At 41.1% G+C, this 26,267-nt stretch overlaps 1 protein-coding gene across 7 annotated transcripts in view; it reads right to left on the bottom strand.

Annotated features, from left to right (window-relative positions):
- Positions 1–26,267, bottom strand: part of LOC118650845 (mitochondrial intermediate peptidase) — a 261,908-nt gene that overhangs the window by 220,207 nt on the left and 15,434 nt on the right. For 6 of the 7 annotated variants that reach the window (XM_036299303.1, XM_036299306.1, XM_036299305.1 and 3 more), the window contains 4 exons: positions 16,384–16,447; positions 12,562–12,591; positions 9,398–9,580; positions 8,402–8,558 (listed from right to left, as the gene is read on the bottom strand). In XM_036299303.1, coding sequence (XP_036155196.1) covers positions 8,402–8,558; positions 9,398–9,580; positions 12,562–12,591; positions 16,384–16,447 — 434 coding nt within the window. The remainder of the gene's footprint in view (positions 1–8,401; positions 8,559–9,397; positions 9,581–12,561; positions 12,592–16,383; positions 16,448–26,267) is intronic. The other variant, XM_036299304.1, reaches the window with a different exon arrangement.

The raw sequence follows: 26,267 nt of genomic DNA, 5'->3' as shown, positions 1-26,267 counted from the left end.
GAACCCCAACCCTGAAGGAGCTGTGGCCAACCTGCAAACAGCCATCAGCCCCTCACCCAGGCTGGCCAGGCACCCCAGCAGGACCCCCCTCCTTGAAGGGGGTGTGGCCAGTCTGAAAACGGCCCTCAGCCCCTCACCCAGGCTGACGGGGCACCCTAGCGGGACCACCACCCTGATCCGGGACACCCATCAGGGCAAACCAGCCAGCCCCCACCCATGCACCAGGCCTCTATCCTATATAATAATAAAAGAGTAATATTCAAATTGTCCCTAACAGCAGAATGACTGGGAATGACTGGTCACTATGACACACACTGATCACCAGGGGGCAGACGCTCAATGCAGGAGCTGCCCCGTGGTGGTCAGTGCACTCCCACAGAGGGAGCTCTGCTCAGCCACAAGCCAGGCTGCCAGCTGCCAGTACAGCAGTGGTGGTGGGAGCCTCCCCACCTCCTCAGCAGCGCCAAGGATGTCCGACTGCAGCTTAGGCCTGCTCCCCGCTGGCAAGTGGACATCCCCCGAGGGCTCCCGGGCTGCCAGAGGGATGTCTGACTGCCAGCTTAGGCCCAATCCCCTGGGGAGCGGGTCTAAGCCAGCAGGTGGTCATCCCCCAAGGAGTCCCAGACTGAGAGAGGGCACAGGCCGGGCTGAGGGACGCCCCGAGTGCACAAATTTTTGTGTACCAGGCCTCTAGTTGTTTATAATAGGCAAGACATGGAAGCAACCTAGATATCCATTGATAGATGAATGGACAGAAAAAAGTTGTGGTACATATAATGGAATATAACTAAGCTATAAAAATAAGAATGAAATCTTGCCATTTTAGACAACATGGATGAACCTAGAGATTATTATAATAACTGACACAAGTCAGACAGAGAAAGACAAATACTGTGTAATTTCACTTATATGTGGAATCTAAAAAAAAAGAACAACAAAACAAAACAGAAATACACTCATAGATACAGAGAACTGATAGTGCCAGAGGAAGGTGGGTGGGAAAGGGAAAGAAAATTAAGAAACACAAACTTTCAGTTGTAAAATAAGTCATGGGACATCATATACAGCATAAGGAATAGAGTACACAATATCATAACTATGTATGGTGACAGATGGTTACTAGACTTATTATGGTGATCACTGAACCACTATGTTGTACACCTGAAACTAATATAATATGGTATGTCAACTATATTTCAAAATAATTCAAAGAAAAACCTTTAAGGTCAGAAGTTTAGTTCCATAAAAATTCTATTTTGTCCTTAAAAGTTGGATAAACAGGAGATGGAAGATGGCGGCGGTATAGGCAGAAGCGTCCCAGGTCCTGTCCCGGAGCAAATGGAGTGAGCAGCTGAAACTAGTAACATCCACCCCGAATTGGCGAAACTGCTCAGCTGGTGAGACGGTTTGCAGCTGGGAAGAGCAGAACTCCCCTGGAAAGGTAAAAAAACCAGGGATTTGGGCAGGAAAGTTTGCCAGACCTCTGAGCCCAGAGAGTCGGAGGGAGACCGCGTGGCAGACAGCCTCATCCCTTGGGACAGGCACAGCCCCTGACTGGGAAAAGGAGAACCGCGGGATTCCTGGCGCCGCCGGGGGAATTGAGAGCTGGGTTCTGTGATCACGGAGGACTGAGCCTAAAGGGGGCAGCCTGAAGAGCTGACCAGACCATGCAGTCCCGGTAAGAGAAGAAGCTTACAGAAACCAAGCCTTTCCCGTTTCCGCGGCCAGCGTTTGTTTGTTTGTTTTCACTGAATCCTGTTCATGGGACATTTCAGATACAGACACTCACCTGTGCTGAAGAGAGGGAGAGGGTGCGGAGGAGTGGAATCTGGGGAGAGACTGAGGAGAGAAGGGGGGCCGGGAGAGGTGGCAGCGAATTGAGTGCTGAGACACCCCTGAGCCCAGGACTGGGGCAGCCATCCTCTCCAGAGAGTGAGACTCCTCCCCCCAGCCCCCAGGCAAGGAGCACAGCCACACCCAGATTCCACCCTGTAGGAGATCAAGGATTAAAATAACCTGATCAGTCCCTGGGAGTTAACAGGGTCTGGCCTATAGAGGGATTTTCAATCCCAGCAACAACACAGCGCCAGTAACTATTACGCAGCCAGCTCTGGGCAGTGAACTTCCACTGGACAGAGAGGCCCTATAGCCTCAGAGGCCAACCCCAGAACACTGCCACCAGAGGCTGACCCACAAACTGACTCTTTGCTAAACACAAAATAAGGCAGTCTGGGAAACAAATGCGGCTTGCTTTAAAATAAGGACTGTGGTTTACACACAGAGGAACAGTGTATCGCAAGGAAACTCAACACTCTCCTGAATACCTGGCAGGTCTAAGGCGAGCCAAACTGAAGAATAGAAGAACCGAAGCACCTTCACTACTGCAATTTTTTTTTCTTTTCTTTTTTCACCTTTTAACTAAGAAACCAATTTTTTTTCTTTTTTTTTCTTTTTTTTTTTCTTTCTTCTTTTTCCATCACCTGATTTTACCCTTTTAATTACTACCTTCTTATTTTTAACCAGTATTATTACTGCTACCATTTTACCATTTTTTTTTTAAAGTGCCATTTTATTTTCTCTTTATTTTATTTTGGGATTAGTGTTCTCCATTCTATTTTCATCGTTATATTATTGGTTGTTTCTAGTTTGCATTCATCTCCAGGGAGCTGTTGCTGGAATTTGTTGGGATTAATGGCTGTTCTATAGGAGTATTCTCCTCATATAAAAAAGTCTCTTCCCCCTTCCACTTCAATCTCTCTTTTCGCTCTTTTTTTTTTTCTTTTCTTTTCTTTTCTCGCTTTTATTTTCCCCCCTCCTTTTTCCCAATTTCATTTTTGCACTCCTTTTTTTGGTCCCTACTTTTCTTTTCTTTTTTCTCTTTTATCTTTTTCTCTTCCTTCTTCCTTATCCCCTAATTCTCTTAATTCAGGTGGTCACCTTTATTTGGGGTTATTAATATCGTGACTATATTCGTGTATAGTGCCTGGTACGTGGTGCCTTGTTGTGTTGTATTTTGTGCCTTTAAATCAACGCAGCAGATCCAAGCAACAGCAACCTCCTGAGCACCACACCCTCTGCTGAGGAACAGCAGCTGTACGTGAAACCTCGCCACACCAGCCAGAAGAGCCACCACAGCTGTGAACAGCACCCACCAGAGGAGCTGCTGCCAACTGAAGAGCAGCTGCTACCGCAACCGCCTGAAGAGCAACCACAGACCAAGGAGTCACTGCCACCAAGGGAGCAACCACTGAACGACTCAATGTCTAGATATGTCAGTGAGATCAAACATGGGTAGACAAAGAAACCCCCAAAAGAAAGAGAAGGAGGACTCTCCAGAAAAGCAGCTAAGTAATACAGAGGCATGCAACATGACAGAAAAAGAATTCAGAATAAGGGTCCTAGAGTGCATAAACCGGATGGAGGAAAAAATCGACAACCTCTTCAAGAAGCAAGAAGAAACAGATGAAAAAATCGATAACATATGGAAGAAGCTAGAAGAAACAGATGAAAAAATCAACAACTTAAGTAAGACCCAAGAAGAAAGGAAGAGTGATATAGCTGCAATGAAAAACTCCATTGAAAGTATCAACAGTAGACTAGGAGAAGCAGAGGACCGAATTAGTGAATTAGAAGACAAGGAAGCAAAACACACCCAAAATGTACTGCAATTGGAGAAAAAAATTAAAAGACAGGAGGAGAGCCTAAGGGAGCTTTGGGACAGCATGAAACGAAACAACATACGAATAATAGGGGTACCAGAACAACAGAAGGATGAACAAGGATTAGAAAACCTATTAGAAGAAATAATATCAGAAAACTTCCCTGAGGTGGGGAAGAAAAAAGTCACACAAGCCCAGAGAGTCCCAAACAAGGTGAACCCGAAAAGACCCACACCAAGACACATCATAACTACCATGGCAAGTGTTCAGGACAAAGAGAGAATCTTACAGGCTGCAAGAGAGAGACGGAAAGTTACATACAAGGGATCTCCCATTAGATTGTCAAATGATTTCTCAACAGAAACACATCAGGCCAGAAAAGAATGGACAGAAATTTACAAAGTGATGCAAAGCAAAGGACTGAATCCAAGAATACTCTATCCAGCAAGGCTATCATTCAAACTTGAAGGGGAAATAAGAAGCTTCACAGACAAAAAAAGGCTAAGGGAGTTTATCACCACCAAGCCAGCAATGCAAGGAATGCTAAAGGGACTGGTATAAAAATAAGAAATAAAAAGCTCAGAAAGAAAACACCCACACAAAAACAGAAATGGCTACAAACAAGTACCTTTCAATAATACTTTAAACGTAAACGGACTAAATGCTCCAAACAAAAGACATCGAGTGGCTGAATGGATAAAAAAACATGACCGATACATCTGCTGTCTACAAGAAACCCACCTCATTAGAAGGGACTCACACAGACTGAAAGTGAAAGGATGGAAAAATATCTTTCAGGCAAATGGAAAGGAAAAGAAAGCTGGGGTAGCAATACTTATATCGGACAAAATAGACCTCAAAGTGAAGGCCATAACAAGAGATAAGGAAGGCCACTTCATAATACTAAAGGGATCAATACAACAAGAGGATATAACCCTGGTAAACATATATGCACCCAATGCAGGAGCACCCAAATTCATAAAAAAACTCCTGGAAGATATCAAAGGAGAGATCGACAACAATACAATCATAGTAGGGGACTTTAATACACCACTGACAACACTGGATAAGTCCTCTAGACAAACAATCAGCAAAGATACAGCAATCCTAAATGACTCACTAGATCAGATGGACTTAATAGACATCTTCAGAACACTTCACCCCAAAGCCAGGGAATATACATTCTACTCAAATGCTCATAAGACATATTCAAAAATAGACCATACATTGGGTCACAGGCAAAGTATCCCCAAATTCAAGAAGATTGAAATCATAAAAAGCGTCTTCGCAGACCACGATGGCATAATAATAGAAATAAACTACAATAAAAACAACCCAAAATACTCAAACACCTGGAAGCTGAATAGCATGCTATTAAATATTGATTGGGTTACCAATGAGATCAAAGAAGAAATTAAAAACATCCTGGAAACTAATGACAATGAAAACACAACAATCCAAAACCTATGGGACACAATGAAAGCAGTCCTGAGAGGGAAGTTTATAGCTCTACAGGCCTATCTCAAAAAACAAGAAAAAATGGTAGTAAATCATCTAACTCTACAACTCAAAGAATTAGAAAGAGAGCAACAAGAAAACCCCAGAGTGAGCAGAAGGAAGGAGATAATAAAGATTAGAGCAGAAATAAATGACATAGAGACCAAAAAAACAATACAGAAAATCAATGAAACCAAGAGCTGGTTCTTTGAAAGGATAAACAAGATTGACAAACCTCTAGCCAGACTCACCAAGAAGCAAAGAGAGAGGACCCAAATAAACAAAATCAGAAACGATAGAGGCGAAATAACAACAGACCCCACAGAAATACAAACGATTGTTAAAAAATACTATGGACAGCTCTATTCCAACAAATGAGACAACCTGGAGGAAATGGACAAATTCCTAGAAAAATACAACATTCCAAAACTCAATCAGGAAGAATCTAATAACCTCAACAGGCCAATAACTATGGAAGAAATTGAAGCAGTCATCAAAAAGCTTCCAGCAAACAAAAGCCCAGGACCAGACGGCTTCACAGGGGAGTTTTACCAAACATTCAAGGAAGAACTAAAACCTATCCTCCTCAGACTACTACAAAAAATTCAAGAGGAAGGAACACTTCCAAGCTCATTCTATGAAGCCAGCATCACCCTAATACCAAAACCAGGTAAAGACAACACAATGAAAGAGAATTACAGGCCAATATCCCTCATGAACATAGATGCCAAAATCCTCAACAAAATCTTAGCAAATCGGATCCAGCGGTACATCAGAAAGATCATACACCATGACCAAGTAGGATTTATCCCAGGGATGCAAGGATGGTACAATATCCGCAAATCAATAAACGTGATACATCACATAAACAAATTGAAAGAAAAAAACCACATGGTCATATCAATTGATGCAGAAAAAGCATTTGACAAAATTCAACACCCATTTTTGACAAAAGCTCTCATCAAGGTGGGAGTAGAAGGATCATACCTCAACATAATAAAAGCCATATATGACAGGCCCACAGCCAACATCATACTCAATGGACAAAAACTAACACCATTTCCCCTAAGAACAGGAACAAGACAGGGATGCCCGCTCTCACCACTCCTGTTCAACATAGTACTGGAAGTGTTAGCCATCGCAATTCGGCAAGAAGAAGAAATAAAAGGCATCCAAATTGGAAAAGAGGAAGTAAAACTGTCCTTATTTGCAGACGACATGATATTATACATACAAAACCCTAGAGACTCCATCAAAAAGCTACTAGACTTAATACATGAATTTGGCAATGTAGCAGGATACAAAATTAACCCCAAGAAATCTGAGGCATTTCTATACACCAATAGTGAACTTTCAGAAAGAGGGATTATAAAAACAATCCCGTTTACCATCGCACCAAAAAAATTAAGCTACCTAGGAATAAACTTAACTAAAGAGGTAAAAGACCTCTACTCAGAAAACTACAGGACGTTGAAAAAAGATATAGAGGAAGACATAAACAGATGGAAGAACATACCGTGTTCATGGATTGGTAGAATCAACATCATTAAAATGTCCATACTACCCAAAGCAATCTATAAATTCAACGCACTTCCCATTAAAATACCAACGGCATACTTCAGAGATCTAGAACGAACTCTCCAAAAACTCATCTGGAATAAAAAAAGACCCCGAATAGCTGCAGCAATCCTGAAAAAGAACAAAATAGGTGGGATCTCAATACCAGATATCAAGTTGTATTACAAAGCCACTGTTCTCAAAACCGCCTGGTACTGGCACAAGAATAGGCATATAGATCAATGGAATAGAATAGAGAGCCCAGAAATCGGCCCGAACCAATATGCTCAATTAATATTTGACAAAGGAGGCAAGAACATACAATGGAGCCAAGATAGTCTCTTCAATAAATGGTGTTGGGAAAATTGGACAGATATATGCAAGAAAATGAAACTAGACCACCAACTTACACCATACACAAAAATAAACTCAAAATGGATAAAGGACTTAAATGTACGACAGGAAACCATAAAAATTCTAGAAGAATCCAAAGGCAACAAAATCTCAGACATATGCCGAAGCAATTTCTTCACTGATACAGCTCCTAGGGCACTTGAAACTAAATAGAAAATGAACAAATGGGACTACATCAAAATAAAAAGCTTCTGCACAGCAAAAGAAACCATCAACAAAACAACGAGAAAACCCACTGTGTGGGAAAACATATTTGCCAATGTCATATCTGATAAGGGCCTAATCTCCAAAATTTATAGGGAACTCATACAACTTAACAAAAGGAAGATAAACAATCCAATCAAAAAATGGGCAAAGGACCTAAATAGACACCTTTCAAAAGAGGACATTCAGAAAGCCAACAGACATATGAAAACATGCTCAAAGTCACTAATCATCCGAGAGATGCAAATCAAAACAACAATGAGGTACCATCTCACACCTGTCAGACTGGCTATCATCAACAAATCAACAAACGACAAGTGCTGGAGAGGATGTGGAGAAAAAGGAACACTTGTGCACTGCTGGTGGGAATGCAGACTGGTGCAGCCACTATGGAAGACAGTATGGAGTTTCCTTAAAAAACTGAAAATGGAACTCCCATTTGACCCTGTGATCCCACTTCTAGGAATATATCCCAAGAAACCAGAAACACCAATCAGAAAGGATATATGCACCCCTATGTTCATAGCAGCACAATTCACCATAGCTAAGATCTGGAAACAGCCTAAGTGCCCATCAGTAGATGAATGCATTAGAAAACTGTGGTACATCTACACGATGGAATACTATGCTGCTCTAAAAAGGAAGGAACTCTTACCATTTGCAACGTCATGGATGGAACTGGAGAGCATTATGCTAAGTGAAATAAGCCAGTCAATGAAGGAAAAATACCACATGATCTCACTCATTCATGGATAATAGATACCATTATAAACTTTTGAACAGTAATAGATACAGAGGCAGAGCTGCCTCAAACAGATTGTCAAACTGCAGCGGGAAGGCCGGGGAGGGTTGGGGGGCAGGAGGTAGGGGGGTAAGAGATCAACTAAAGGACTTGTATGGATGCATATAAGCATAACCAATGGACATAAGCCACTGGGGGATAGGGGAGGCTAGGGGACTGTCTAGGGCGGGAGGATAAAATGGACACATATGTAATACCCTTTGTAATACTTTAAGCAATAAAAATTAAAAAAAAAAAAAAAAAAAAAAAGTTGGATAAACAGGCTTACCTGGATTTTTAGCTATTGTTCCTTGGAGAGCTCTGTGTGAATACGTAGAATACCCTACTAACTTTGCCAGAAGATCTCTGTTCCTGAGCAATTCTTCTAAACATCTCAATTGACCAGCATTGGGATAAAGGAAAATTTTATAAGCAGCTTCTCGCACCTATATTTAAACAGCAAATGATAAAAAATATAAATACCATGATACAAATATATAGCCTATGCAGTAATAATAAGGCTAACTCTCACCACTTTATTCTTCAAGTGATCCTAGCTATAAAAATAAAATAATGGTTTGCACAAGGTAAATAAAGCTTTTAGACTCATAAACTAGTATGAGATACAACATATTTGACTACAGTTCTCTGTTGGGGTATGGTCAGACAAAATTGTATGTAACCCATGTGCCATAAAGCACCTTTAACCAGGTGAAGTGATGACTAATAGGCATTAAAAATCTGTAGTTCAGCCCTAGCTAGGTGGCCAGTCAGTTGGAACATTGTCCTGTGCACCAAAATGTGGGTTCGACTCTTGGTCAGGGCACATATCTAGGTTGTGGGTTTGATCCCTTATCGGAGCATTATGGGAGGCAACCGATTGACATTTCTCTATCACATGGATGTTCTCTCTCTCTCTCTCTCTCTCTCTCTCTCTCTCTCTCTCTCTCTTTCTCTCTCCCTCCCTCCCTCTTTTCCTTCCCTCCTTCCCTTCCTCTCTCTCTAATATCAGTAAAAACATGTCCTTGGGTGAGGATTAAAAAAAGAAAAGAAAATCATTATTATTTATCATACTTTAAAATTGAGTTCTTCATAAGACATGAATAATTAAACCATTTTCATCACTCAAACCATTTATGGAATTAATAATCGCAAAGTTAAAAATTTTAACAACACTGAAGTATTTGTAATGGTAGTATTATATTATCACTGAATCTGGGCTTGGTTTAAGACAGTAGCAGCACACAAATGGGATCTGAACTATAAGAAAATGGAATACACATACCAAGTCATCTGGTGATTCTGCATGTAGACCATCAACAATTACATGATCTCCAGCAAGTACAAAGTTCTGGCGAATGTGTTCTGGTAAGAGATGCTTCTCAATCTTGTTGGGAAAGTTGGCTCCCATAAGAAATGTACTACTCAAATCCAAGATTTTAACATTCAGGTCCACTGCTCTTTTACGCTATAAGGGGGGGAGAGGGGAAGTAAAAGTTATTTAATGGCATTTAAACAATATTGTACAACTAATTTAATAACCATATACCAGGTATACCAGTAAATAATGCAGATTTTGTAATCAAAGAAAACCCATAATTTCAAGAGAATCATCAAAAGGGCTTAATTCAAAGTAAAGTCCATCACTAGCTACACATCCCCCACATCTTTCAGGTAGTTTGTGGATACCATCCCTATAGAACTTTTCTTGTTTTGAGGGAAACCATTCAGAGACCCAATTTTCCACTTCTTTGTATGTTTTGAAATGCTGCTCAGAAAGTGTGTGCCATCGATCAGAATAAGTGGTAATCTGAAAAGAAGGAGCAAGGTCTGGTGAATACAGTGGGTGGGTAAATACTTCCCAGGCAAGATCTTTTAATGTGTCTTTAACTGGTTTTGAAGGGTGTGATGGTGCGTTATCATGAAGCAAATTTACTTTGCCGTGTCTTCTGGCCCATTCTGGTAGTTTCACGATCAGAACGTGGTTCAAATTGATTATTTGTTGTCAGCAGTGATCAGTATTAACGGTTTCACCTGGTTTTAGAAGCCTACAATACACCACACCTTCCTGATCCCACCAAATGCAGAGCATTTGGTGTCTTCTTTCCAAAGCGATTTGGCCTTGCAGTTGATGTTGATGGTTGACCTGGATCAACCCATGATTTTGTGCATTTGGGATTCTCAAAATAAATCCACTTTTCATCACCAGTCACAATTCGATACAAAAAAGACTTTCTTTCTTGCCATTGAAGCAACATTTTACTGATGACTTTTCGGTTTTCCATTTGCTTTTTGTTCAGTTGATGTGGCACCCATTTTGCTTCCTTTAAAATCTTTCCCATTGCTTGTAAACCATCAGAAATTGTTTGATGAGCAACGTTTAATCTTTCTGCAAGTTGTTTTTGAGTTTGACACACATCTTCATCCAATAATGCTTGGTCTTCAAACTTTTTCAGTTGACCTGGACGTTCTTTGTCTTTCACAGAGAAGTCATCACTTTTAAAGCATTTAAACCAGAGTTCACAAGTATCTTGAGATGGAACATGTTCACCATAAACTTCTCGTAAGCTTCAGCAGCACTTCTCTTCAAAATAAAGTAATAAATTAAAACTTCCTGCAAATGCTCTTTTTTTGGCATGAAAAAAAGAATAAAAATATCTATGATGTTAACACCTTCAGAAAATTTGACATAGGAAGTTTAGAAGCTTGTTGTCAATACAACAAATTAGCATACATATCAAATCGCATATATATCAACATATGTGTAACTCCACCTATTGAAAAAAATATGCATTATTAACCAGTACACCTGGTAGATGTCTATTAAATACAACATATAGATGTCTATAAAGATAGTAAATCAACATTAATATCTGATTTATAGTTTCATAAGATCTATATTAATAAAAGGATAATATGCTAATTAGGCCGGGTTGACTGGACATCCGACTTCCTTCCGGACAATCAGGGGGTGACCAGGCTGGCAGGGGGGCAGTTACGGGGCGATCAGGATGGCAGGGGGGCAGTTAGGTGGCGACCAGGCTGGCAGGGGAGCAGTTAGGGGGGGACCAGGCTGGCAGCAGACCAGTTAGGGGGTGATCAGGCCAGCAAGCAGAGGCAATTATGCAGGCAGGCAAGTGGTTAGGGACAATCAGGCAGGCAGGCAAGTGTTAGGGACGATCAGGCAGGCAGGTGAGCGGTTAGGAGCCAGCAGTCCCGGATTGCGAGAGGGATGTTCTACTGCCGGTGTAGGCCCCATCTCTGCAGGGCCGTCAGTCAGACATCCACTGAGGGGTCCTAAATTGGAGAGGGTGCAGGCCGGGCTGAGGGACCGCCACCCCCCCCCCACATGAATTTCGTGCACCAGGCCTCTAGTATTAAATAATAAAATGAATATTGAATATATTATTTATGTACTAAATGTATAACATACTTGCAATATGTTAATTCTATTTTTGATAGACATTTAATATCTAGACAAAAAGATTATCCTATGTTGTACAGTGTTTCCATGCTTTAAGACTTAGATAATTTCTAGAGTTCTATTTTATGTCTAGGTTATATAACTAATCTTTGAGATGAATAATATTAGGAAGTACAGAATCTTTCCCTAGCCCCCAAAAGACCTCTTAGTCAAGAGACTGTAGTTGAATCTAGTCAATACAATGTTTAAAAGTATTTTTAGATTAAAAATTAAGTATTTGAAATGTAGGTGAGAAAATATACTATCTTAGAAGATTATACTAAAAAGGTGAGGAGAAAGGAATTATTAAAATTCTTCACAAAGTGTAGATAACTTCCAGAAGGGGGAACACTTTAAGAGTTCTGAATTTTGCAAATACTTTGGTATCTAGAGAACGACAGCAGTGGAGTGGTGAGAACTAGACTAGAGCCCATAAGGCCAGGACCACATATTCTCTCTTTTGTGCCTGGCCCTCACTGTCAGACTCTCACTGTCTGGTCCTCAGATAACCATAGGTGATGTTGGAGAGGGTGTTGGCACATCTATGAGAATTTTATTTGGCAGTAACACTTTTAGGACACACAATCTATGGAAAAAATGTGTATCAAAGGGGTGACACAAATATTTCGAATGAAATATTAACTATAGTTCAGGTCTACCGGAGGACAAGAGATAAATTTTCAGTTTTTACTAGAAAACTAAACAGGCACCTGGACCTGGGCTCATGACAAATGGAAGTCTTTCTGGAAAAGGAGTCAATAGCTATTAACAGATTCTAAACTATACTAAAACCCTAAAAAATGACTAAGCAGCACTAACATATTTTTAAAATAAATATATGATGCAGGTGTACATTTGATAAGATGCTAAAAACTAAGTATATATTAATAACCAAACATTTTCAATATAGAAAATTCAAACTTTATGTGAAAAATAATTTTTCAGATATCCCAACATCTTTATAGTCCAGATTTCTCTACACTTACTTTGTTTCTGATATGGCCAATTAGCACCACCTAATGGTAATAAATGGAATAACAGAAAAGATGAAAAATTCCAGGATCCAAAAATTTTCCCCAAAGCCTTTACTATGAAAAAATAAATAAATAAAAAATAACTCTTTATCTGGAAAAATAAAAAGTGGGTTTACTTCCCGACTTCACCAACAATCTGCTAGGCATTTCATCATCTTGAGATAACTAAATGAGCAGTACTCTATACTCTAAAAAGTCTATGAAATTGTTATTTATTACATAATCACTAAAAACATATACTTCCCTTAATTTCAAACTTGTAAATTATATTCAGTGAGACCTTCCAAATTAAATAAGAAAAAAACTACGATTTGTAGATTATGTTCTTGGGTTTATTTCAAGATCTTTCTTTTAAAAAGTGTAACATTTTTCTTTTATCCCATCCTTGCGGAGCACCTTAGAGAACAGACATAGAAGTTACAAGAGAGAGATTTAATGTCCATGGGTCCCAGGGAGTTACTTTCTAGGAAGGGCAGCTATTTTTATAAAAACATAAGATAGCCCTGGCCAGTTTGGCTGGGTGGTTGGAGCGTCGGCCCATGGACTGAAAGGTCCAGGTTTGATTCCTGGTCAAGGGCTGTCCCTGGTCAGGGCATGTGCAGGAGGCAACCAACCTGTGTCTCTTTCACATTTATGTTTCTCTGTCTCTGTCTGTGTCTGCCCCTCCCTTTCACTCTCTCTAAAAAAATCAATGGGGTAAAAAATATCCTCGGGTGAGAATTAAAAAAAAAAAAAGTAAGAGAACAAGTTTAATACTGGTGAAACTGACCTTGACTTGACACATAATACTTTTTAGTAAAGTTTCAAAAAGATCTTTCATGAGGATTAAATAAAATGATTAAATCATTCAGCAACAGCCTTCCTCCTGAAGACATCAAACTTGATTAATATTAGCAGGCATTATTATGATTCATTATATATTCATTCAATATTTTATTAAGTCCAAAACTGGTATGCATTAAAAATATGATCCACATACTCTATCCTTTAGAAGCATATAATTTAGATGCAATAATAATAACAACTTCAATAAAAAGCAGTTAAAGATAAATGTCAGGTGCATGAAATAAGTAAAATATGAGCTCATATGAATACAGAATTCCACCTCGGAGATTGATGAAGCTTTGCAGACACCATCGGCTGAAGATGAATCTTAACAGGGACTTTAGGGGGACAAACCTGGTGAGCAGGCAGACGAGGATGACACAGAACCACAAATGGAAGGACAGAGTATCATGAATTCACTGAGGCACAGGGAGAGCTTATTATACTTTTTCAATAGACAATGGGAAGTCACTGAAAGGTTCTGGACAGGAGAGTAACAATCAAGTCAATGCTTGAAGGAAATGATTCCAATGTTCAGACAGGTAGACTGACCATTGTCAGTTAGAACTGTAGGAAGGGCTAGCTGAATAGGCTCTAGAGTGTTTGACATACAGGTGGGGCAAAAGTAGATTTACAGTTGTGGGTACATGAAACACAGAGTTTATTCTTGTATTATTATTATTAATTTTTGCATTATTTTCCATAATATAAAAGTAAAACTACTTTTGCCCCATCTGTGCGTAATATGCAACCTACTAGCTCTGTAACTTTGTATAAATCACATATCCTCTAGATGTCTGTTTCTTCATCTATAAGACAGGAATAATAGTAGCACCAGCCTCAAATTTGTTATAAAGACCTGATGAACCCTAACCGGTTTGGCTCAGTGGATAGAGCATCGGCCTGCAGACTGAAGGGTCCCAGGTTCAATTCCGGTCAAGGGCGTGTACCTTGGTTGCAGGCACATCCCCAGTGAGGGTGTGCAGGAGGCAGCTGATCGGTGTTTCTCTCTCATCGATATTTCTAGCTCTCTATCCCTCTCTCTTCCTCTCTGTAAAAAATCAATAATATATATATATATATAAAAGATCTGATGAGCGATATATGCTTTAAATAGCAAATGCTTAACTGCTGTTAATTATAATGAGTGTCAGGAAGACAATGGACTGTAGGACAGCCCAGGGATTTGGTGATAAGGATCAAGATGAGTTTTTGGGGGGATGCAGACAGATGCAGGAGAAGCTCTAAAGGAATAATCCAGGAACTTGGTCACTGATTAAGATATGAGAATATTGGGAGTGGAAAAAATGCAAACTGACTCTAAAATTTTATTTGAATGACTCTGAGAATGGTGGTATCACTGTACAGAGAAGTAAACAATTGACTTGGAGAGGGGAAAATGTGTCCATTCTAGGCAATGTGAATTTACAGTATAGCCTATTAGCCTTGTGGATGTTGGGCTTAGGGTTAGGCCAGGAGTCATGTATGAGCAGCCTCTGCATTGCTCAAACCCTGCACCAATTAAAATGACATAATCTATTCTATATGTTATATATCCCAAAACCTAGCCCTCTATTTTTCAAGATACTCTAATAAACTAATCTCTATTAATCGGTTAAATGGCTTTATATTATACTTATTAGGAAAAATGCCGGAAGCCGGTCCATCCTTGCTGCTTGACACAGTCGCTGCAGGAAAGAAACATCTGCACAGCATATGTTTCAAGGGACCTGGCGTATATAGCATACTGTTCTTAATATGTTTGCTCCCCTTAGCACTGTGTGTTTTAACCAAGGTCACCTCTCCGAGAAAGGTTGTTTCTCCAGGCAGGGATTTTTCCCTGAAGTTAGGGAGGGGATGAAACTCCTTAACTAAGTGCCAGGCGGGTAGTTAATCACTTTAACTACAAACAATCATGCTTAAGCTACATAATCTTTACTCCCTGGAATGGAGATAAGAAACGCCCTAACCTTTGTAATAGAAATTGACAGGATTAAAATCAACTGGTATAAATACGGATGTAACAAGACAATAAACAGCAGAACCTCTCTGGAGATCCAGACCAGAACTTGGCTGGAGATCCTGGCTGGAGATCCTGGCTAGGCTGCTGATCAACTGAACACTGTCTCCGTGTCCTTCCTTCTTCGCCGACTCCGTCTACGCCTTTGGGAACCCCTGGACCTGCTGGGGTTGGACCCCGGCAGAAAAACTTTTTTTAAATAAAGCATAACTATAGTAGTCTAGACTGCAGGCATGTAGGGGAGATACTGTGGAGCAAGCAAGTCTTTCAGTGGTGGTCAAGTCACCCCCATTCTTCCAACCTGGAACTTGATATTGAAATGAGGCACTCAGTTTCTTAAGATGTTATGTCTGGAAGGAGCAGTGGCCAGGGTTAGGAGTCCTGGAAACTAAGGATGGGAACTTGAATAAAACACTGTATTGTTTCCACACCTGTAAAATGAGAAGTCTTGACAATATAGAAGGCCTCGCTAGTATCAGCTTAAACATTGCACAACCCATACATACTGCTTCAGGAACAAAACTGTATAAATCTGTCAAAGACATCTATAATATGAATAAATATACCTATGTAAAGGTCTTAATGATATCCCTGTACTTCTACCTCCAGATCTTAATCTTCAATGGTGTCAGTTTCCTCACTCATTTGCCTTGTCTTTCTTGATACTGCCCATCTCATCCTAATTCCAAGCCATCTAAATCATCCCTACTGTCTAAAGTCATTTTTAATTCTAAATTATCATGGTGACAGGCCAACTTCTGGAGAGGACTACATTCAAATACAACCTTTAGGAGAATTTCATAATATAAATTATCTAAGCAGTTTTACAGTATGCAAATTCAAGCTGTATATGAGGACTGTAGCAACAACGATACTAATTAAATATTAGTAAAACAAGAGAACCCAAAAAACAGAAAGGAAAGTTTTACCTTTTCTTTGTCTAGATGGATTCCACTGATTTCAAAATCAAACATAAAAAGTTCGGCCACTCGCCTATTAAAAAAAAAAAAAATGAGTCCCAAGTTATAACAGGTAATAATAATTACAAATAAAAATCAATTTTTTGCTAAATAAATCAGTCTTCTTCAATATTACTGACAAAAAGACAGATGTTTATACACACACACACGACTTTCTTTGAAATGAGATTTAACACCTTAAAAAGGTGAGGCAAAACATCTAGCTGATTGAGTGAATTTTAAACTGTCCTATGGGTGATCTAGCATCATCTATATTATGCTAACTTAAGAACAGTAAGCCTTAAGCTGAACCAAAGGAATGATGCTGACTCCAATGAGGAGTCAACAAATTTATCTGCTGCTTTTCCCTAGTGGAGGTGGAAATCTTTTCAACTGTCCAGCTTCCTTCCTTCAAAAATATTTACTGCATACTGAATGCAATGCAACAAATTAGTAGTTGTAAGACACACACATCTGCAACTAGGTAGGCCTATATCTGCAACTAGGTAGGCCTATACATGTCTAACTATAATACATGTTATATTTAGCATGTGTGTTGAACAGAACTATACTCTAACCTGCCTGTGGGTAAATACTTATGCATGTTACATATGGCATGTCTCATAAGGAGATAAATACTTTTTAAATGAATTAATAAATACAAGGAAAAAGAAATAATAAATTTCTTAACAGGGATACAAATAAAAGTGGTGAGTTCAAAAAGAGACCATTAATAATACCCTTTAATGTGTCAGCTGTATTTAAAGCATCACCTTTCATTCATTCTTCACTATTGAAAAGCAGGCTCTTCATCAGCATCAACCCACCATCGTCATTACCTTGTGCTAAATTTGCTTAAGACTTGGGAGGGAAGGTTCCTCACTATTTCAAGAATTAATACTAGTATGTTTTACAGAGATCAACATTCTTTAATGACCATAAAATGCAGCTGCAAACTTAACAGGCCCTAATTTCCTTACCATTCCTTAATGTAACAATGTCACCAGAGTGTCAAGTAGTAGCAACAACAACCAAACAGTAGAAGAGAATGTATCCTGGATAACATATCTAAAGTAAGGGGAGAACTTTTCATGGTACAAGCTAATTAATATAATTTACTTTCCCATTAGGTTACCAGGGAAATAAAAATATTGAATTCGTAAGATACAGTAAATGAAAGAAAATATGTGTACACTGGAAATAAGACATCATCATGCTGTGTTACAAAAGCATGGGCTGGGACACACAGCTCTTCAGATATTTTAGAGTAAAAATATATGATTACTGACCTCCAGAAGATATTAGACCAGTGGTTCTCAACCTTCCTAATGCCACGACCCTTTAATACAGTTCCTCATGTTATTGTGACCCCCAATTTCATTGTTACAAATTGAACATAATTAAAGCATAGTGACTAATCACAAAAACAATATGTAATTATATGTGTTTTCCGATGGTCTTAGGCGACCCCTGTGAAAGGGTCGTTCGACCCCCAAAGGGGTCGCGACCCACAGGTTGAGAACAGCTGTATTAGCCTAATATCACTCTTAAACATGACTGACAAATATTACGGAATCAGGAAACAAGAGTATATCTCACAAGCTGCTATCACCCTTGTCCTTACTGAACTGCAACCATCCCTAACGGGCCACCTTCCCTCCAGTCTTGCACTCATGGCAAGACTATCTGTCTCAAGGTCAGAAGTCCTTAGCATGATTAACCTGACACCTCACAAAATGTCCTATCCTCCCTGGTGAGATCTCTGAACACTGTCCTCTACCACCAACCAAATCTAGGGCCTCTACTATGGACTCCAATAGAATTTGTGATTTTTGTTTAAAAAAAAAAATGTTGGGTCAACATACAGTTTCTTAAAAGGTTGTGTTGAGGTCACATGATAGAAAATCATGTGGTGAGAGGCCTTCATTGTATAGAGCTATACATGCTTTACATGGAAATTTATAGTAAACAAAGAAGAAACAAAAAAGTTTCAACCAGTGTTTAAATGTCAATATATGTATTGGAAAACATGAAAAAACAATTATAATTTGCCTTTTATGTATGAGCTTATTCCTTTATTTGCAGACCACTAACCTGTGAAAGCCACCATGATAATTACTTATTTTAACTCCATCCAAATCCCAATAATTAAACACATACAAGAGTTTATACTTGGACAAGTTTTCAAAGACCTTCACCATGAAATTTTCCGTTTTCTTCTATGAACAGCTACTTAGAATATTAAACTCTTTGATGCTGTGCTGGAAGCTGAGTTTCTTGGCTCATGAGAATTGTTTTCTTTCTTTTTAATCCTACAGCAAGCTTGAAACCAATTTCAAGTGTAACACCTCTTTCTGTTAATACTTTTTTTCTGGAATTATGTTATCCAGGTATTTGATTTAATCTTCTGGCTCTCCTTGACTTTTCATAATAGACATATTTATCTTCCTGATTATTGTGCTACTATACTTTGAATGAACAGATTAAAGTTAGACTTCTAAAATTCTGAAAACTCAAGAGAACACATTGTAATGTATTAATTTACCTTCTTTCTTAAATAATGTAAAGTGCTTCACTCAAGCCCCTAAACTATCCCCATTTTCTCTATCTCATATTGATCTCCTTTCCTAAAGAGTAAACCTAAAAAACATACCACTCTCTTTTTTAGCGGAAGTATTTGCTGTTTTTTTTAATAAGAGAAAAGAAAGAGCAGAAGTTAATAAATTGGTGATGGAAATTTATTCTATAAGTTTACTGTATTACATAAGTTTATTGTATAACAGCTTTACTGTAGAAATGTATGAAAAAATTAAAATCACTAATCCCACCAAAGATAATTGCTATTAAAATTATTGTAGTATTTCCTTCCAGTCTACTTCTTTTTCTTTTTTTAAGGCTATGAAGAATATGTTAATTAAATAAGATAAGGTTAGAGATATTAGCACAGTGCCCAGCATATAGCAGGTAATTGAAAAATGTTTGCTGAATTTCTGAATGGACGTAGGGGCACTACATGTATTCCCTCACTTAAAAGAGCCATTGTCCTCGGTGCCACACCAGGTAGGCTGGGAGGAAAAGGTTGGGGAAACCCAATGGGACTTCAGCACAGGCTGAGGCAGCATCTTTGTTTTATGAAGATACCAACTGGTGACAATTAACTTGTGACTCACACCAACAATGAAGGCCTTCTTCTCTGGTCTTCTATCCAATCTACTTTTGCTATGTTATACCACTTATTTAGAAAAATTATGATCCAACTATATAGACTTCTGTATCTTGCTTTTTCTTGAAAAATTGTATCACAAACATTGAATATTTCTCTACATCTTTAAATATTCTTCATAAATATGGCTTTCAATGTCTATATTGTGTTTTGTCAAATGGACTAAAAAATGTATTCAAAATTCCTTATTCCTGTAAATCATGCTATGATAAAATCCTTGTTCCATACATACCTTTATCCTTGTTTGTTTCCTTAGGATGAACTCCAAGAAATTAAAATGATCAAAAAGTATGAACATTGACATTATTATTAAATTGCCCTCCATAAAGATTTATCAGTTTAGACTTTAAACTAAAGAGGATTCATTATCCCAAACCATTAAAACATGATTCTTATTCTGTTTCGACATTGTTAACTGATGAGCTCTTAACTTTATTCTACCTTTATGTAACAGTGATAGGGCTCAATTATTGAATGACTACTATGTGCCAGATAACTGACAAAGCATTTTACATTAATTATTGCGTTTAAGCCTCAGAATAATCCCATGAAGTACTTTTTAAATTCCTCTTGGAGAAGCTATGAACCATCCAATGGAGACAGTCTAATATGGAGGCCAAAATTCCTGTGAAATGAGTTTCACAAAAAAGAATCCTTTACCCTTTTTTCCCCCTCTATAAAGGGGTTCATTATTCCTCTTTTCCTTTTTTTTTTTCCTAATATAGGAGCTATGGGAAAGGGGAAAAAATTTTTTAAATATGTTTTAATTCATTTCATAGAGGAAGGGAGAGGGAGAGAGAGAGAAACATCAATGATGAGAGAGAATCATTGATCGGCTGCCTCCTGCACACCCATACTGGAGATCGAGTCCATAACCCGGGCATGTGCCCTGACTGAAATCGAACTGTGACCTCCTGGTTCACAGTTAGATGCCCAACCACTGAGCCACACCGGCCAGGCTCTCTTTTTCCTTTTTTAAGAATAATTTGCAAGGCCTTTTAACAGAGGAAGTACATTAACCCTTTATTATGTAACATTTGTCCCAGTTTTTTTTTTTTTATTTTTAAGATTTTTTTATTGACTTTTAAGGAGAGAGGAAGGGAGAGGAAGAGAAACATCTATGTGCAAGCATAGACATCGAATGACTGCCTCCTGCACACCCCCTTTTGCAAGCATATCAAACTCAGAGGCTAACACGGGCCAAATAAAAAGGTTTAAGTTTATGTGGGCCACAAAAAAACAAAGCTTCAATTTTCATAGAAATGTAGGTTTATTTCAATAGAGAGATGCTGAATACAAAGGGCTGAAACAAATGAGTAATTGTTAACATAAAATCATACATTTTAATAAAAATTAATATTTTTTCTTCAACATTAACTTACCAGACACTAAATAACTGCACAAATTAATAAACGTAACACAAATAAACCTATTTTTCTTGTTCTCTGAAAGCGAAATATTTTCTATTGCGCACACCAAACAATTCAGTCCAAGACTAATGAGGTGGCAATCAGCTGCTAAACTATTCGCTGCTAGTATTAGTGGAGAGAAATGGTGCGCCTGTGCGTAAGGGAAATGAATGCAACACAATTATAGTAATCAGTCATTAGCGAATGTTGTAGTTTGTTATTGATAATTCTGTTTAACAAGATATTGTTAAAATTAAATTACAAAATTTTTATTAAAACGTTTCTTTCATACCATTATATTGGCTGGGCCACAAAAATATTCCCATGGGCTGCGAGTTTGACATGCTTACCCTACTTGTAAGCCTGAAGCCTGGGGATGTGCCCTGACCAGGAATTAAACAGGCAACCTTTCCATAGACAAGACTACACCCAACAAACTGAGCGACACCAGCCAGGGCAAAAGTCTGCAGTTTTAATATTATCAAATAAATCTTTCCTTTTGTGGTCTGACTTTGGTATCATGAGAAGAAAGACCTTCCACATCCTAAGATTTTCAGTACATTTATGATTTCTTTAAAAATAAAACAGAAAAAAACACTTCAATTTTAAGTAATAGACTTTTCTCACAAAATAGCTATCCATTGACCTAACCTCATGACCTAAAAACCAAGTCTTTCCCTACAAAGGTAAAAATGATACTGCTACCACATACTAAATAGTTTTATATATATTTGTGTGAGTCCAATGTATCTATTTTTCATTGATCTAATTTACTATTCTATAAGTATAACTAGAAGCCCGGTACACAAAAATTTGTACACTCAGGGGGGTCCCTCAGCCCGGCCTGTGCCCTCTCGCAGTTTGGGAACCCTCGGGGGATGTCCACCTGCTGGCTTAGGCCTGCTTCCGGGGGAATGGGCCTAAGCTGGCAGTCACACATCCCTCTGGCAGCCTGGGAGCCCTTGGGGGATGTCCACTTGCCAGCAGGAAGCAGGCCTAAGCTGCAGCCGGACATCCTTAGCGCTGCTGAGGAAGCAGGAGAGGCTCCTGCCACCACCGCTGTGCTGGCAGCCGTCAGCCTGGCTTGTGGCCGAGCAGAGCTCCCCCTGTGAGAGCGCACAGACCACCAGGGGGCAGCTCCTGCATTGAGCATCTGCCCCCTGGTGGTCACTGTGTATCACAGTGATCAGTGATTCCCAGTCATTCTGCTGTTAGGGTCAATTTGCATATTACCCTTTTATTATATAGGATTGAGGCCTGGTGCACAGGTGGGGGCCGGCTGGTTTGCCCTGAAGGGTATCCCGGATCAGGGTGGGGGTCCCTCTGGAGTGCCTGGCTAGCCTGGGTGAGGGGCTGATGGCTGTTTGCAGGCTGGCCAAGCCCCGCAGCGGGGACCCTCAACCCATGGGGGTGTGGGCAGCCTGGGTGAGGGGCTGAGGGCCATTTTCAGGCTGCCCACAGCTCCTTCAGGGTGGGGGAGTCCCGCTGGGGTGCCTGGCCAGCCTGGGTGAGAGGCTGATGGCCGTTTTCAGGCTGGCCATGCCCCCCGGAGACCCAAGCTCCCAGCCTCTCCTTTTTTTTTTCTGGGATTTATTTATCTTCTATAATTGAAACTTTGTAGCCTTGAGCAGAGCCCAGGGCTGGCCAGGGCAGGCGGGAAGCTTGGCTTTCTCCATTGCCAGGGGCAACCCAAGCCTCCTGCTCACTCCAGCTCTGTGGCCGCCACCATCTTAGTTGGGTTAATTTGCATACTCACTCCTGATTGGCTGGCAGGCGTGGTTGGTGGGCGTGGCTTGAGCATAGTGGAGGGACAGTTAATTTGCATGTTTCTCTTATTATATAGCAAGCTCTTTCAAATACAATCTATATATATCCTATCTAATAAACGAGAAACATGGTAATTGGCGTACGACCGCTACGCTTCCCATTGGCTAATCAGCGAGATATGCAAATTAACTGTCAGCCAAGATGGCGGCCGGCAGCCAGGCAGCTTGAAACTAACATAAGGCTTGCTTGCTTCAGTGACGGAGGTCTCCAACGTTCCCCGCCTGCCGCTCCAGGCCTCTGAGTTGGCAGTTTGAAACATAGTTGCAAAAATAGAGGCTAAACAAAACCCCAGAAACCAGCTTTCAGCTAGCCGGGATCTCAAACCTGGAGTTGATACAGAGTTTCGATTGTAGAACCTAAACAAACCAGATACCTGCTTTCAGGAGCGGAGGCCTAAGAGCTGGAGCCTCAGAGCTAAAGCTGGCTCAGAATTAAACAAAAGAAAAGAAAAAAAGGAGCAGTTGGGAGCTTCAGTCCCAGCCTGAAAACAGCCCTCAGCCCCTCACCCAGACTGGCCAAGCACCCCAGTGGGGACCCCCACCCTGATGGGTGTGTGACCAGCAGCAAACAGCCATCATACCCTCATCCAGGCTGGCCAGGCACCCCAGTGGGGAACCCCACCCTGATCCGGGACACCCTTCAGGGAAAACCAGCCAGCCCCCACCCATGCACCAGGCCTCTATTCTATATAGTAAAAGGGTAATATGCCTCCCAGCATCGGGATCAGCGGAGCCTCGAGGTCTCCCGGCACCGGGATCAGCATGACAGGGGGCAGCGCCCAAACCCCATGATCGCCCGGTGGCTCTGTGTGTGACAGGGGGAGGGGCCACAACCTCCCTATCGGCCCTGCTCTGTTCCTGACAGGGGAAGGCGCCCCAACCCCCTGACCGGCCCTGCTCTGCGCCTGATAGGGGGGAGCTCCCCAACCTCCTGATCACCCTGCGGCTCTGTGTGTGACAGGGTGCGGCGCCCCAACCCCCCCACCCCATGGGGCCTGCTCTGTGTGTGACGGGGTAGAGCCATAACCTCCCCATCGGCCCTGCCCTGAGTGTGACAGTGGCGGCGCCCCAACCCCCTGATCGGCCCTGCTCTGTGGGTGATAGAGGGCGGCGCCCCAACACCCCCACCCCATGGGCCCTGCTCTTTTTGTGATGGGGTAGAGCCATAACCTCCCCATCGGCCCTGCCCTGAGTGTGACAGTGGCGGCGCCCCAACCCCCTGATCGGCCCTGCTCTGTGGGTGATAGAGTGAGGCACCCCAACCCCCTGATCCGCCCTGCTCTGTGCGTGACAGGGGGGAGCTCCCCAACCCCTTGATGGGCCCTGCTCTGTGAGTGACAGGGGGCAGCGCCCCAACCCCTTGATTGGCCCTGCTCTGTGCGTGACGGGGTGGTGCCGCAACCTCCCCATCGACCCTGCCTTGAGTGTGACAGGGGGCGGTGCCCCAATCCCCCAATCGGTCCTACCCTGAGCGTGACTGAGGGTGGCATCGCAACCTCCCAATCTGCCCTGCTCTGTGCATGACAGGGGGCGGCGCCCCAACTCCCCAATCGGCCCTGCTCTGAGCCCAACCAGGGGCTGCACCTAGGGATTAGGCCTGCCCTCTGCCACCCGGGAGCAGGCCTAAGCCAGCAGGTCGTTATCTCCCGAGGGGTCCCAGACTGCAAGAGGGCACAGGCCGGGCTGAGGGACCCCCGCCCCACCCCCGAGTGCACAAATTTTTGTGCATCGGGCCTCTAGTATATATATAAAAGCCTAAGCGACTGAAAGACTGGTCAACTAGTCACTATGCTGTGCACTGACCACCAGGGGACAGACGCTCAACCTACAGGATCGGGCTCCCTCCTGTCTTGTTCAGGCCTGCGGGGATTGAGCCAAAACCAGCTATCCAACATCCCCCGAAGGGACTCAGATTGCGAGAGGGCGCAGGCCAGGCTGAGGGACCCCCTCTAGTATTTTTAATAATATAGCTTATCTGATACAAGTTTCCTTTTTGTATTTTACCAGATTTTTTTTCTGCCTATTCTGTCATATTTATGATCTATGACTTCAAAATCATTTTAAGTAGCAACAAAAACACCTCCCTTTGATAGAAATTGAATAGCATTAAACTTACAGACCAGTAGAGAACATTTTTGAGTTTGCTTTCTTCTTATCTAAAAATATAGTGAATTTCTCGATCATCTTTCATGTTTCCCAGGTATGTGTGCGTGTTGAGGCTCTGTACTCTGCTTTCCTGAGTATTCCAAGGTGCATTGCAACTTCTGTTGCTCTTGTGAATGTTATCTTCCCTCCATTTGCATTTGTTATAGTCTTTACATACAACAAAGATCTTCATGGTTTTGGAAAACCCCTAGTAAAATAGGTTTCTTTGGGTAGACTTCTCCAAGAAGGAAGATACAGTATGTCAGATTTCCAAATTTACTGATCAATGGGACTTTTCTGGAAATACTTTTGAATAATACTAGTATTTCAAGGAATACATCTAAGAATAAGATGGTGACCTACTCAATTTAAATTATTTCTTCTATACAGTAACTTGCTATGACAAGATATTTTATTAAATCTATAATTCTTTGTTTAGCCATTGCCTTAGACTTTACTATATAAAAGGTTCCTTCTAAGTGCTAGCCAATACTTTTGAGGATGTACAAGTGCTCTAAGTTTTAGTAATTATTCAAATTATTGTTTCCTCCCACTTACAAGTTATCTTTTCTTTCAAAAACAGCAATATCCTACCCAGTTTATTTTTCCTAATACAGTTATCATTTTGTTATTTAAAAAACCCTACTGGAATTTTTAAAATTATTATTGACAGTATTATAGATGTCCCCCCATTACCCCCTTCTCCCACTCCCTGCCCCACCCCAGGCCTTCACGACACTTTTGTTTATGTCCATTGGTCATGCACATCCTATATAATAAAGAAGTAATATGTAAATTGACTGCCACGCCCTTGCACAAGATGGCCACCCCCATGTGGTCACAAGATGGCCGGCAGGGGAGCAGTCAGGCGTCAATCAGGCTGGCAGGGGAGTGGTTAGGGGGTGATCAGGCTGGCAGGCAGAAGTGGTTAGGGGTGTCAGGGAGGCAGGCGAGCGGTTGGGAGCCAGCAGTCCTGGATTGTGAGAGAGATGTCCAAAGGCTAGTGTAGGCCCAATCCCACAGCAATCAGGCCTAAACCGGCAGTCGGACATCCCCCGAGGGGTCCCAGATTGGAGAGGGTGCGGCTGGGCTGAGGGACACCCCCCCAGTGCACGAATTTTGTGCACCAGGCCTCTAATCCTATATAATAAAAGCCTAATATGCTAAGTGTCCAGTCGTTCCTTCAACCAATCAAAGCATAATATGCTAATGATATGCTAAGGCTGCTCAACCACTTGCTATGACGTGTAC

Source organism: Myotis myotis, unplaced genomic scaffold, assembly GCF_014108235.1.
Source record: "Myotis myotis isolate mMyoMyo1 unplaced genomic scaffold, mMyoMyo1.p scaffold_m19_p_3, whole genome shotgun sequence".
Taxonomy (NCBI): Eukaryota; Metazoa; Chordata; class Mammalia; order Chiroptera; family Vespertilionidae; genus Myotis; species Myotis myotis.
The sequence above is the reverse complement of the archived record's forward strand: the minus strand, read 5'-3'. Positions and strand labels throughout refer to the sequence as shown.